The 12,196-nt window shown below is 56.1% G+C and overlaps 1 protein-coding gene across 2 annotated transcripts in view; it reads right to left on the reverse strand.

Moving 5' to 3' along the window:
* Positions 1-632: 632 nt before the first annotated feature.
* ARHGAP39 (Rho GTPase activating protein 39) overlaps positions 633-12,196 on the reverse strand; it is a 121,079-nt gene continuing 109,515 nt past the window's right edge. For both annotated transcript variants that reach the window (XM_064268284.1, XM_023542104.1), the window contains 6 exons: positions 6,763-6,855; positions 4,173-4,246; positions 2,340-2,539; positions 1,556-1,647; positions 908-1,077; positions 633-827 (listed from right to left, as the gene is read on the reverse strand). In XM_064268284.1, the coding sequence (XP_064124354.1) occupies positions 633-827; positions 908-1,077; positions 1,556-1,647; positions 2,340-2,539; positions 4,173-4,246; positions 6,763-6,855 (824 nt within the window). The remainder of the gene's footprint in view (positions 828-907; positions 1,078-1,555; positions 1,648-2,339; positions 2,540-4,172; positions 4,247-6,762; positions 6,856-12,196) is intronic.

Below are 12,196 nucleotides of genomic sequence, written 5' to 3' on the forward strand. Positions count from 1 at the left end.
TAGACCCTGCTCGGTGGAGGACAGCCAGTGCCCTGGAGCCCCCAAACCCGTGTGTAGTCACCACGCTCGAGGCAACAGGTGGGCAGGCGGAAGAGAGAGGAGGGAACAGGGAAGGTCAAGGGTGTAAGGCAGCTCCCTGGATAGGCCTGGGAGCTGCAGCCAGGAGACCCAAGGGGAGAAGGGGGTGAAGAGGGGAGGGGGGCGGGCAGGGCCAGGCAGATTGGAGCAGAGGCAGCCCACCCTCAGGGAGGGCGTATGTGCTCGCCGGCCAGGAGGTGCAGTGTCGCTCGGCTCCGGGAAACAGAAGGCACTTACTTAGGGCTGCGCTGCTGGCTCACCGGACTGACCCACGGTCGCAGTGGGCAGGGAGGGCCGGCAGGAACTGGCCGTGAGGTTGGGGGCCAGAGGCGCTCTTCCCGTAGTCAGAGCTCTGTCCTGGCCAAGGTGCACCCTCACACCCAGCAGGGTACGTGGGGAGCCCTGGGGGCACAAGGGCCGGGGTGGGGGGGGGAGGGTGGGCTCCAGGCGGCACGTCTACTCTGAGCAGGCAGGTCGGCGGCATGGAGGGGCTAGGCATGCGACCCTTGGGCTGAGACGGCCCCCCTCCCACGTGCTCCCGCCCCACCCACCCGCTATAGCACGCCCTCCATGAAGCTGGTGTCCAGGTGCTGGATGAGCACGCGCAGGAAGGACATCTCTTTGCGCGTGTTCTCGAAGATGACGCGAGGGTCATCCGACTGGCAGCGCAGGCAGTTGGGCGCCATCACCATGGCCAGGTTGCTCACGTCCATCTTGGTGATGGCCACGTTGGCGGGTTGCACGAACACCTGTGGGGAGGGGCGGGCGGAGGGTAGAGCCGGCAGGGGGTTGCAGGGACCGGCTGAGGGCGGGCTCATGGAGGAAGTACCTGGAGGAAGCGGATGAGGTAGCACAGCACCATGCGGTTGATGCGCGGCAGCGCATGCACCACGGCCACCGCGGCCTCCGGGCTCTCGTAGTGCGCGATGCACTGGTCGTAGAACTCGTGTGGGATCAGCGGCTCCTCCAGCTCCCGGTACCACAGCTTCAGTAACGATGCTGCAGACACAGCGTACGGTGCTCAGCCAGGGCCCAATGGCCAGCACCCAGGCAGGAAGCACATCCGCCCAGCGAGTGGCCACAGTATAAGGGGCGCTCTGGGCTGAGGGGGCCTGTCAGGAAAGGGGTCCACTTGCAGACATGGTGGGGATGGTAAAGACCCTAGAGGGTCTCCACTAGGGGAAGGGGCAGTCCGCAGGGGGAGATGCTGCGGGAGCAGACTGTTAGAAGGCGGCGTGAGCACTCAGGTGTGGTGGCCAGCTAGCTTAGATGATGGGCAGGTACCAGGAAGTGGGGGGCCAGCCATGCTGAGGGGCAGGGAGCACAGGCCGGGGTGGGCGTGGGGATGGCACTTTATACAGGCTGAAGCTGAGGTCACCGCTGGGCCTGAAATGGACCATCGACCCCTGGGGCCCCTGAGACCCCACTGCCTGCACTGCCAGGCCCAGGCTACCACAGAGGGTTGGGGGACCCTCACCAGGGACGTGGGGGTCTTCCAGGCCTGTCGGCACCTTCCACTGGTCCACCTGGAGCTTTAGGGCGTTCACTTCATCAATGTCTCCAGGCACCCTGTGGAGCACAGGCCAGTCTCAGATGGTGTCTGCCACAGACCCAAGGTGGGTAGGCAGGGCCTAGCAACCAGAACCCCCAGCCCTACACAGCTGTTCTCAGCCCTCCTGGAGGCCCCTGGACTATGCAGCTGGACCTAGGGGTGAACAGCTCTGATCCTTTCTGGACCTTGCCGGGAGCAGGAGGCAGAAGGCCCTCTGTGAAGCCCAAACCCAGCAAGCCTCAGTTTCCCCAGCCATCCTCCTGCCTCCTGGAGCCTGGGGGTCCAATCCTGACAGGCGAGTCACGCAGTAAGTCACCTCTGTGGCCACTGCAGCACAGCAGATACCACTCGGACTTGTGGCCAGCCTCACTGGTACGGGACCTGCTGCTCCTCACAAGCCTGTGCAGCAGGGCCATCACCGTCCTGTTCAGAGCCGAGGATAGGCGTCTGGTGGGGTGGCAGAGCTCTGCTTGAGTTGGACGCATGGCTCAGGGAACACTCATGCCCTGCCCCGTGACTGGAGTCCACACACCCTCTGGGCCTTCGATGGCCATTTCTGCAGGGACCACCTTCACCGGCCACCCACCTACCTAGGCTGAGTGGCCTGGGGTTGATGTAGCAGCCAATGGGCTGGGTGTGGGAGCCCTTCATCACCACATGCCCATCTCCCCTCACCCCGTGCCCAGGGCCAGGCAGCATGGTGTGGCACCTGAAGATGCCCTCTGTCTGGTCGCCATTGAGGGCCAGCACCTCCTCTGAGAGCCGCGTCTGCACCCAGGGCAGCTGCCGCTCAGGGTAGCGCTCCTTCTGCATGCTCATGACCTCCTGCAGTGCGCTGCCGAACATGGATGGGCTGAACACGGCGTTCTTAGCATGCCGGATCTCCTCCACGGTGGGCTTCCGCAGCCCCTGGAAGAGAGCTGGCTCTCCTACTTGTCCTGGCCTCCCAGGATCACCCCTGGGTTTGGCCACCAGGCCCTCCCTGTCTGGGCTTCTCTATCCTCTTGTCCCTGCAAACTCCAAACTTCTGCCCACCGCCATCCTGGGGGCCACCTGGGTGTACCCACAGCTACATGGTCCCCAAGTCCTCAGCCACCAAGGGGCCTCCCGCTAGCCACCTACAGTGCCCTGAAACTTCAAGAGGCCTGGTGGGCACGCAGGAGGCAGGCCGGAGAGACCCCTGGACAGACCAGTCCAAGAGCCACCTAGGGACTACAGCAGGGGCCTGGTAGCTGATCTGGGTCATGAGACCACCCTGGGGGGGGGGTCCATCCTGGGGGTGAGGGCAGGCGGTGGTTTCTGGAGGTCTGGCTATGACAGAAGAAATGGCTGAATAAAGCCCTGGGTAGGCGCAATGTGTTAAATGGCAAGAGGGCCTGGGCTGGAGCTGGGCAGCAGCCTCCACAGAGGCAGGCGAAGGCAGGGGGGCAGGAGGGTCTCTGGGTTGAGTCGGGGAGGGGGACAAGGACACTGCACCTGGGTGGGGTACAGGAGGGAGGACGGACAGAGGGCTGGCACGTCCCCGTGAAGCCAAGGAACAAAACCCACTGGAGTGGGCAAGTGAGTGGGGGGAAGGGGCTGGTCAGGGAGCTCAAGGGCCTCCGGGATGTGTCCTCCTCTGCCTGTCCTGCCAGACCTACACTTGGCTGCAGGGGTTTCCCACTGGCCATGGGCACAGCCTCTTCCCCAGCCCGACGGGCCCCAGGCAAACTCGTAGAGAATTTCCAACGGCTCCTCTCAGGTCCAGTGTGACCCTCTCAGGTGGACACCCTGCAGTCTGTGCCCTCCCTGGAGGAGGGAATATGAGCACCCCAGGGACCAGGAGGGCAGGACTGGCTGAGCCCTGCTGGGTGTGCAAAGGCCCCAGGTCAGAGTGGCAGCTGGGCGGGAGCAAAGACAACCAGGGCTGGTGGCTTGTCCACAAGAAGCGTTTCTCCTGACCGCCCCGGGAGGTGAGGCTGACAAGGCCAGGCATTCTTGGACTGGTCTGCCTGGTCTTCATGGGCTCAGAACAGTACGCCCTCTGGGGGTATCCCCAAGCCTCGTTGCTGGCACCAGACAAGTCCTAGGATGGGGTCTGGGGCTCTCCGGTGCTGGGAGGAGGGTGCTGCATAGACTGTGGACCCCAGGACTTCGACCTGCCTGCTGGTGGGAGCGGCCACTGCTGGGCTGGCGGCTTGATGTGGAGAAGGACCTGTGTCTGGCCCCTGGCAGGTGATTTCTGAGCTTGCCCGGGAGTCCAGAGTGGGGCCTTGCACAGGCTAAGGGGCAGCCTGCAGGGGTGGTGGGGCAAGGGTCCCCTGGGGAGGAGTCATCTCATGGTCCAGACCCCCCCGCAACCTGCTGCCCTGGCTTGGCACCTGGACGGGGGTTTAGGCACCAGTGGGACCTCCTTGGGGGAAAGGTGAGGCAGCCCCTGCAGAAGGGTCTTCTCCCAGCCCAGGGCCTCTGGGCCCAGAGTGTATGGCTATCTGCCAGCAACCCCTGCCTGCCACAGAACCTTGAACTTGGAGCTTCGCCACCAGGCCTGCCTAGCTCTTACCTTCTTGGCCCCAGTCAGGGCGGCCTTCTGCAACTTGTGGTAGCAGTACTTGGCATATGTGCTTATTGCCACCCCTGCAAAAGAGTGGACACCGTCAGCCAAGGCACGGCACGCGGGGAGACTACAAAGAGGAAGCATAAAGAGGGCAAAGAGAAGCAGCTCCTGGGAGACCCTGGGGCCAGGCCCACCTCTCGGGGCAGCAAGTCCTCACGCTGTCCCTGGAAACAGAGACCACTTGGGAAGGGGTGAGGCTCAGGGTGGGCAGAGGCTCATGCCCCTAGAAGTCACAGGGAGGACCTTCTGCCTCAGGCCTACTCTGTGTGGAGCCCCTGGAGGACAGGGGTTATTTCCAGGTGCCCATTCCCAATGACACAGGCCATTTGGTACCCATGGCCTGGAGGTTAGCAGGCCTGCAGCAGGAGAGGGCCCCCCTCTCAGCCTCCTCCCCTGGCTAGGTGCTCATGGACCTGTTCTCAGAGGGGCGGAGGAGGGTGCTCAGACAGACAGACCTGCCAGCCAGACCACCCAGGTGTATGGAGCTTCCACAGTCCAGGGCAAGGGCCGTGGACCCAGGGCTGGAAGGTGCTCCCAGGTGGGTGCTATTAAGGGCCGCAAAGCAGAGGTCAAGGGCATGGCCTGGGGGGCAGAAGGGGCAAGCCTGGCACTGCAGAAGAGCTCATCTGTGGGCCCCTCATGACTGAGGGTGGTGCCTCAAGAGACCTCAGGCCTCCTGTTCCAAGGCGGGGCGTTTCCCTAGAGCTTCATGTTGGCAGCAGAGCCCAGGCCCTGGTGGTCCCAGCACTCTAGGGGCAGGACAGGCAACCTGGAGACAGGCCAGACAGAGACTCCACCTGGATGGGTCTGGGAGGGAGGAGAAGCAGGAAAAACGTACACCAGATAGAGAGTCAGAAGAGTCGTGGATGCTGTCTGGGCCAGGGGTAGCTCAGACAGGTGCAGACACACAGGGCCACGTGCACAGCCCCAGGACCCAAGCCAGTGATATCGTCCATGCGCCAGGGCCAGAGCAGCCTCAGATCTGAGCCCTTGAGTCTTGCTAGTCATTATGAAATAGTTGTCACTCTGTTAAAGGGATTTTTTTTTTTTTAAAGACTAATGAAAATGAAGACATGATTAAGCATTTTTCCTGGACAGTTCTGGAGAATCTGTCTTGGCCTCTGGGGACCCCAAGTTCCCATGGGGAGAGCCCCAGTTCCAGCCCTGTCCTTGCACTCGGGCCCAGTTGGCCCCTCAGGGCCACTCCATGGCTCCCTAGGTGGGTCCTGCTCCCTCCTGCCAGAGAATGAAATGTAGCTAGCGAATGGGACCTGGGCCGGAGCCGGCACAGAGGAGAGTGTTGCAGGCAGGAAGCCAGGGGGCAGCGCCTGCCTTTCCCCTAGGTCTCTGGCCAGTGCAGAAGGGGCTGAGCATCTGCTGCCTTTCCCTGGTCTCAGGCCCCGTGGAGCCACAAGCAGAGCCCTGTCCCAGGCTGCCCTTGATGGGGGGCCAGGCCTCACCTCTCTGACTGGCCTCCTCTATAGGATGGGGACAGGACAAGGCCTGCCTCGAGGGCTTGGGAGGGACAGCTAGAGAACAGGCCATGGGGTGGAGCACGGACCCTCACTCAACAGCCGAGGTCGCTGGTGTCCTAACCGGCATTGGGTGCAGCACATGCACCAGGAGTCCAGGGTCTACAGTCTCTAACCTGGTACTGCCCATGGGTACGGCCTCCAGGTCCAGGACTGCAGGGCCAAGAGGCCAGATGCCCACCCAGCCTTCCCCCACTGTGGTGCCCACAAGCCCAGGCTGTAAACCCTCCACACCCCTCCAGCCTTCTCCTGGCTCAGGAGTTGGTCCCCAGCAAGCCTCCTCTGGAGGAAGTGCCCCTGGCCTTGTCTTGGGGCCCTACAGGCGGCGTGCAGTCAAGGAGGACCTCCCCAGTCTGAGTGGCCTCAGAGGATTTGTGTGTTCCCAGACGCAGAGAGAAGACAGCTCAGCCCAGAGAGGTGCCCAAGGAGGCCAAAGGCGGGCTGACTACAGCACAGCTCCTGGCAACAGGGACAGCCTTGGGCATGTGGCATCTGCCCTGGGCCAGGGCCCAGGAGAAGAAGTGGGGACCAATTAGGAGGGACTGGCAATGGATTGGGAGGATGCTGGAGGAGGCAGGAGCACCCAGAGAGAGGTAATTCCTGCCAGCTTCTGAATGCTGGGCTTTGCTCCCTCAGGGTACCCCCTCACCCACCCATGAGCCTCCCAACAGGCCAAGCCCACTACACTCACCTGGGGACTGCACCTCCGGGAGGCCTTGGTAGACTGCTTCCTCCTCCCCCTCCAGCATGCAAGCTGGAAACGGCTGGAGCCGTTTCCAAAGAAAAACATCACAGGGGCAGACGCCACCTCTCCTAGCCCAGGATCTTGGGGTTCGGCACCGCAGGTGAACCCGGGGCCTCAGCTCACTTGAGGCAGCTGCAGGCCTGAGGGTTAGTGCTCCCGCCCCCCAGCCCAGAAGCAGTTAGAGGCATGGCCAAAGGCGGAGAGAGGAGAGCTAGGCACAGGCGTAGCCGCCACGCTGGGTGGCGGGAGAGGCCCCTACCATCCGGCTCTTCAACATAAGGCTTGGGTTTCTTTCTCAATTTGGACTTCTTCTTAGTGTTTCTCTCCAGGAGCTCTTTTATGTGCTGTGTCACTGGGGAGCAAACACAAAGGTGAGGACCACGGAACAACAGGCTGGGAGTGTGGGCCCATGGGGCCTCCATTCAGAGGAACACAGCTAGGGGGATGCTGCACCTTGTTGGGATCCTGAAGGGAGACAGGCCTGGGTTTTGCTGGCTGACTGGGGTCAGCTGCTGGTCTCTGGGGACACTGGGGTTGATGCCCATCTGTGGGCTGGCAGGGCTGGAGCCTGGGAGTGCTGGGGTGGTCAGTGGGGGTGATGAGTGTAAGTGGCCGTTTCCTGTCCAGACCCTGGGGACAGGAAGGATGAGTGCGTGTGCACATGCAGGCTCCATGAGAGAGTTTGGCCATTAGAGCACTGTCTGGACTAGAGAGCGGCTCCTCTTGCTGGCAGTGGGCAGGAAGTGCAAGGGAGGCGCCAGGGCAGCAAGCCCCTCTGCCCCACAGCTAGGCTAAGGGGGGCTCCTGAGGGGACCCTGGCCCACCCTTTGGGTTCCTAAATGGCTGTGCACTGGGGGCAGAGGTGGGCCTGGGTACTAACTGGGCTGCTGCTCAAGGTGGCTCCAGCCTGCCAGTTTCAAAGCCCCTAAAATTGGGTCAGTTCAGGCTGCCCAGGACGGGGTGGGAGGGTCAGGGGAGGGGGAGGCAGCTTTAGTGTGCTCAAAGGATGCCCGCTGGGCTCTCACAGCCCTCCCAGCACATAGTCCCCCACCCTCAACCTTCCCACCCTCAGGCCTTCTCCACGGGGCTGAGTGTGGTTCTCTCTTGCTCCCATCCACCTGTGTCTCTGATGCCACCTCATGCGGTCGTCCCCCCAAAACACCAGGCCACATGCCTCTCACCACCTGGACAGCCAATGTTTGACCAGCATGCACTGGACTACACGGCATCACCAGTCCCCCACCCACCTGTCTAGGGCTTTGTTTTGGCTTCCCAGGACCCTCAGGGCCAGGACAGTGGCTGCTCTGGTGGGGAGGTGGAGATGGTGGCTATGAAGGAGGATTCCTTGATCTTAGAAGATACACGCTGAAATATTTTGGGGTGAAGAGTCATGATCTTTGTAGCCTAACCTCAAATGGTTCAGGGTTAAAAATGTATCTCAGGGTGACCAAACAGATGCTATGGGAAGAGAGCATGAGAAAAAGAATGCCAACAGGGCAAGATGTGAGCCTGTGAATTCTGGTCAAGGAAGTGGGAGTTCTTCACATGTCCCGTGTGCACGTGAGAAGAGTGTGTATCCACTGTTGGGAGGAGTGCTCTATACGTGTTAGGTAGAAGTGATTGACAGTGTTAAAGTCCTCAATTTCTGTACTGATCTACGTGGTTGTTTTATACATCATTGAAAGTGAGGTACTGAAGTCTCTATTATTGTAGAACTCTATTTCTCCCTTCAATTGTCATTTTTTGCTTTATATATTTTGGTTTTGTTGTACATTAAAAAACAAAAACAAAACAAGCCACCAAAGCCATTGCTGTCCAGTCAATTCCGACTCAGCAATCCTGTAGGACAGAGGAGAACTGGCCTATACGGTTTCCTAGGAGCAGTTGGTGGATTTGAACTGTCAGCCTTTTGGTTAGCAGCTCAGCGCTTTAACCACTGCTCCACCAGGGCTCCAACATACACACAGGTTCATAATTATTCTATCTTCTTGATGGATTGAACCTTTTGTCGATATATAATGTCCTTGTCTCTTGTGATCTTTTTAAAGCCTATTTCGTCTGACAAAAATATAGCCACCTTGCTCTCTTTTGCATGGCATTATTTTTTCCCTCATCCTTTTCCTTCTAACGTTTTTGTTGTGTCTTTGTATCTAAAGTGAGTCCCTGTAGACAGCATATAGAAGGTGCCTGTTTTTTAAATTGAACCTGGCAATTTCTGCTTTTTAATAGATTTTAATCCATTTACATTGAACGTGACTCTTGATAAAGAAGGATTTACTTCTGTGAACTAGGTATTTGTTTTTTGTACGTCTTAAACATTTTTGTGCTTTAATTCCTCCATTAATGCTTTATTTTGTATTTACTTATTTATTTATTTATTTTGGGTGTTTTATTCCCACTTTCTTTCCTTTTCTTTCTCTCTATATATTTAGCTGTCTCCTTAGTGGTTACCTTGGAGATTACAAATAACACCTGAAACTTACGGCAATCTAGTTTGAATAATATCACCTTTGTTTTAATAATATACTACCCCCTGCTCCTATATATCTCTATTCTTCTCCCTTAATGTTCTTGTCACAAATCCCATCTTTATATGCTGTATGCCTGTTAACATAGATTATAATTAAGCACTTACTTTCTAAATCATATACAAAAAAGAGAGGTTACAAGCCAAACAGAAAGGACATAATATTAGCTTTTATATGTACCTTTTAAGTTACCTTTACTAGTGTTATTTTTTCTTATGGCTACAAGTTACTGTCTAGTGTCCTGAAGGACTCCCTTTAGCATTTCTTGTAGGGCAGGTCTATTGGAAATGAACTCCCTTAAGCTTTTGTTTATCTGAAAATGGCTTAATTTTTCTTTCATTCTTGAAGGATAGTTTTGCTGGATTCAAAATTCTTGGTTGACAAGTTTTTTCTTTCATTCAGGACTTTAAATATGTTATCTCACCAATTCTGTCCTCCATAACTTCTGAGGTAAAAATCAGCTGTTAATCTTATTGAGGGTTCTCTATATGTGATGAGATGCTTTTTTCCTGCTGCTTTCAAAATTTTCCTTTTCTTTGGATTTCAACAATTTGATTACAAAGTGTCTCGGTTTAGATCTCTGGATTTATCCTGCTTGGAGTATGCTGGGTTTCTTGGATGCATATAGTTATGTCTTTTACCAGATTTGGGAGGTCTTCAGCCATTATTTCTTCAAATATTCTTCCTGCCCCTTTTTCTCTCCTGGGATTCCCATAATGCATATGTTGGTATGCTTGATGGTGTCCCACGGATCCCTAAAGCTCTGTTCATTTTTCATCATTTTTTTTTCTTTCTGCTCCTCAGAAACCCCTGAGAAGAACTGGTCAAGGATTTTGCAGAATGTCCTTCAATTGGGGTTTGTCTGATATTTTTCTCATGGTTAGACTAGGGTCAGGGCTTCTTGGGACCACATTATATCAAGGGCACGTCATATCCACATGACTTAATACTGTTGATGTTGGCCCTGGTCACCTGGATGAGGCAGTGTTTGTCATGTTTCTCCACTACAGTTACTGTTTTGTTCCCCATTTCCATACTTTATTTCCGAAGGAAGTCACTATGTTCAACTCAACACGTAAGGAGTGGGGAGTTATGCTCCACCTCAAGGAGCTACATAAATTACTTGGAATTCTTCTGCACAGACTAGTCTGTTCTTATTTTATCTAACTCATCACTTATTATCAGTGTTGACTTATGGATACTCATTTTATACTTCCGCCATAAAATGAGTGTCTGTCTGGCTGTTGTACTGTGGTGGCTTGGGTGTTGCTGTGATACTGGAAGCTTTGCCGCTGGTATTTCAAATACCAGCAGGGTCACCCTTGGTGGACAGGCTTCATCTGAAATTTCAGACTAGGAAGAAGGACCCGGCAGTCTACTTCTGAAAAAATACTGATCAGTGAAAACCTTAGGAACAGCAGCGGAATGCTGTCTGATATAGTGCTGGAAGATGAGCCCCTCAGGTTGGAAGGCACTCAAATATGACTGGGGAAGAGCTGCCTCCTCAAAGTGGAGTCAACCTTAATGATGTGGATGGAGTCAAGCTTTTGGGACCTTCATTTATCTGATGTGGCATGACTCAAAATGAAAACAAACAGCTGCAAACATCCATTAGTAACAGGAACATGGAATGTACAAAGTGTGAATTTAAGACCCCAAGTGCTTTCCAGCTTCCAAAAGACCGTTGCTCCTTTTCCTTCACTTTGTCATTGTAGGTATTCGTCTTTTAAAAATTCCTTCCGTTATTTTAGCAGGAGTTCAAGGCAGAGTGTAAGTAAATGCATAACATTCAATCTGCCATCTTTAACTGGAAGCCAGGAAGTCTTGTTGAATGAACAAAAGCACGAGCAGTGAATGAAAGCTCAGGATCTGTCGCGTCCACTGCCAAGCACTTCTGCAATGTCTGTGCTAAGAGAGCCTGTTTCAGGGAGGTCACAGTGAGATGAACCCCAGCTGGTGCCTGCAATGAAGGTGTGACCATTTACGAGACAAGGCTAAGCCAAGAGGGGCTCATGAGACCTTAGATGGACAGTGTGACTCTCGGCGGTTCACCAGGGGGAGCCACCACACAGTAAACATCACACAGATGCTGATGTTGGTGGATGAATCAAAGGCTCCTGAGGCCAAGGCAGGCAGTACAGAGGGGGGTGATGGAGCCACTCACAGAAGCTGGACTCAGCTGTGCCTCTCACCAGCCACATCCCCCAAGGAAGGTACTCATCCCTCTCAGCCTCAGTCTCCTTTCTGGTGACAGCCATGTTTCTCAGGACTATGCAGCAGACCTGTTCATCCTTTGGAGGAAAGGCAGCCCCCTCCTAGGCTGATAGGGCACGACTTTTCTGACACGGAGCAGCCAGCACACTGATCCACGTGGGTCTGAGATGAAAGGACAATTACCAAGGCTGGATGGACCTCCTCAGACAGCAGGCTGATCTGGAAGGGTGGAAGGGCCATCTGAGATGGGGGTGGACACCCTGTCTGGAGGTAGAAGGCCCTCAGGCAGAAGACAGGGGTTCTGGCTGCCAGGCTATGCTGGCCACAGACGTGAGACCAGACCCCACAGTTGGGACACAGGACCTGCTGGCAGACCACACAGACCCCCAAGTCCTTTCTGTGGTCCCGGTTCAGCTGGCGGCTCTAGAACCACACAGGCCTTACTTGGGTGCCTCGAAGCCATGGTTGTTGGGGCTGAAGCCCACTCATGCTCACATGGAGGCTGGGGCCCCATGGGCATAGAGCACGTACAACCCCTGGGTGAAGGGGAGCGAACTGCGGGGCCCATGATAGAGATGGCTGGGCAGAACACCTAGTTAGCTGGCTCTTCTAGGCTGGCCTGTGCCTGGCCCTGTGGCCTCTGGCTGTCCATCTCCTACCTGTTCTCTTTTTCCCCAGCAGACATTTTGTGGGTGCTTGCTATGGGCTGCATGCCATGTCGGCAATGGAGACACAAATACTTCTGCTGCGGCCTCTGGCTCAAGGGTCCTCTGGAAGGGATGAGGTGAACTGTGAAGCTGATGGGGACGCAGCTCCCAGAGAGGCCCTGAAGACCAGGGATGGGCGCACTGGTCCTCACTGCAACCCCAGCCGAGAAGCGCCACCTGGAGGTGAGGCGCTTCTGCTGACTCGGCGATTTGTGTCTGACACTGCACCCCTAGGCTTCAGAAC

Source organism: Loxodonta africana, chromosome 14 (assembly GCF_030014295.1).
Source record: "Loxodonta africana isolate mLoxAfr1 chromosome 14, mLoxAfr1.hap2, whole genome shotgun sequence".
In the NCBI taxonomy this organism is placed as follows: domain Eukaryota; kingdom Metazoa; phylum Chordata; class Mammalia; order Proboscidea; family Elephantidae; genus Loxodonta; species Loxodonta africana.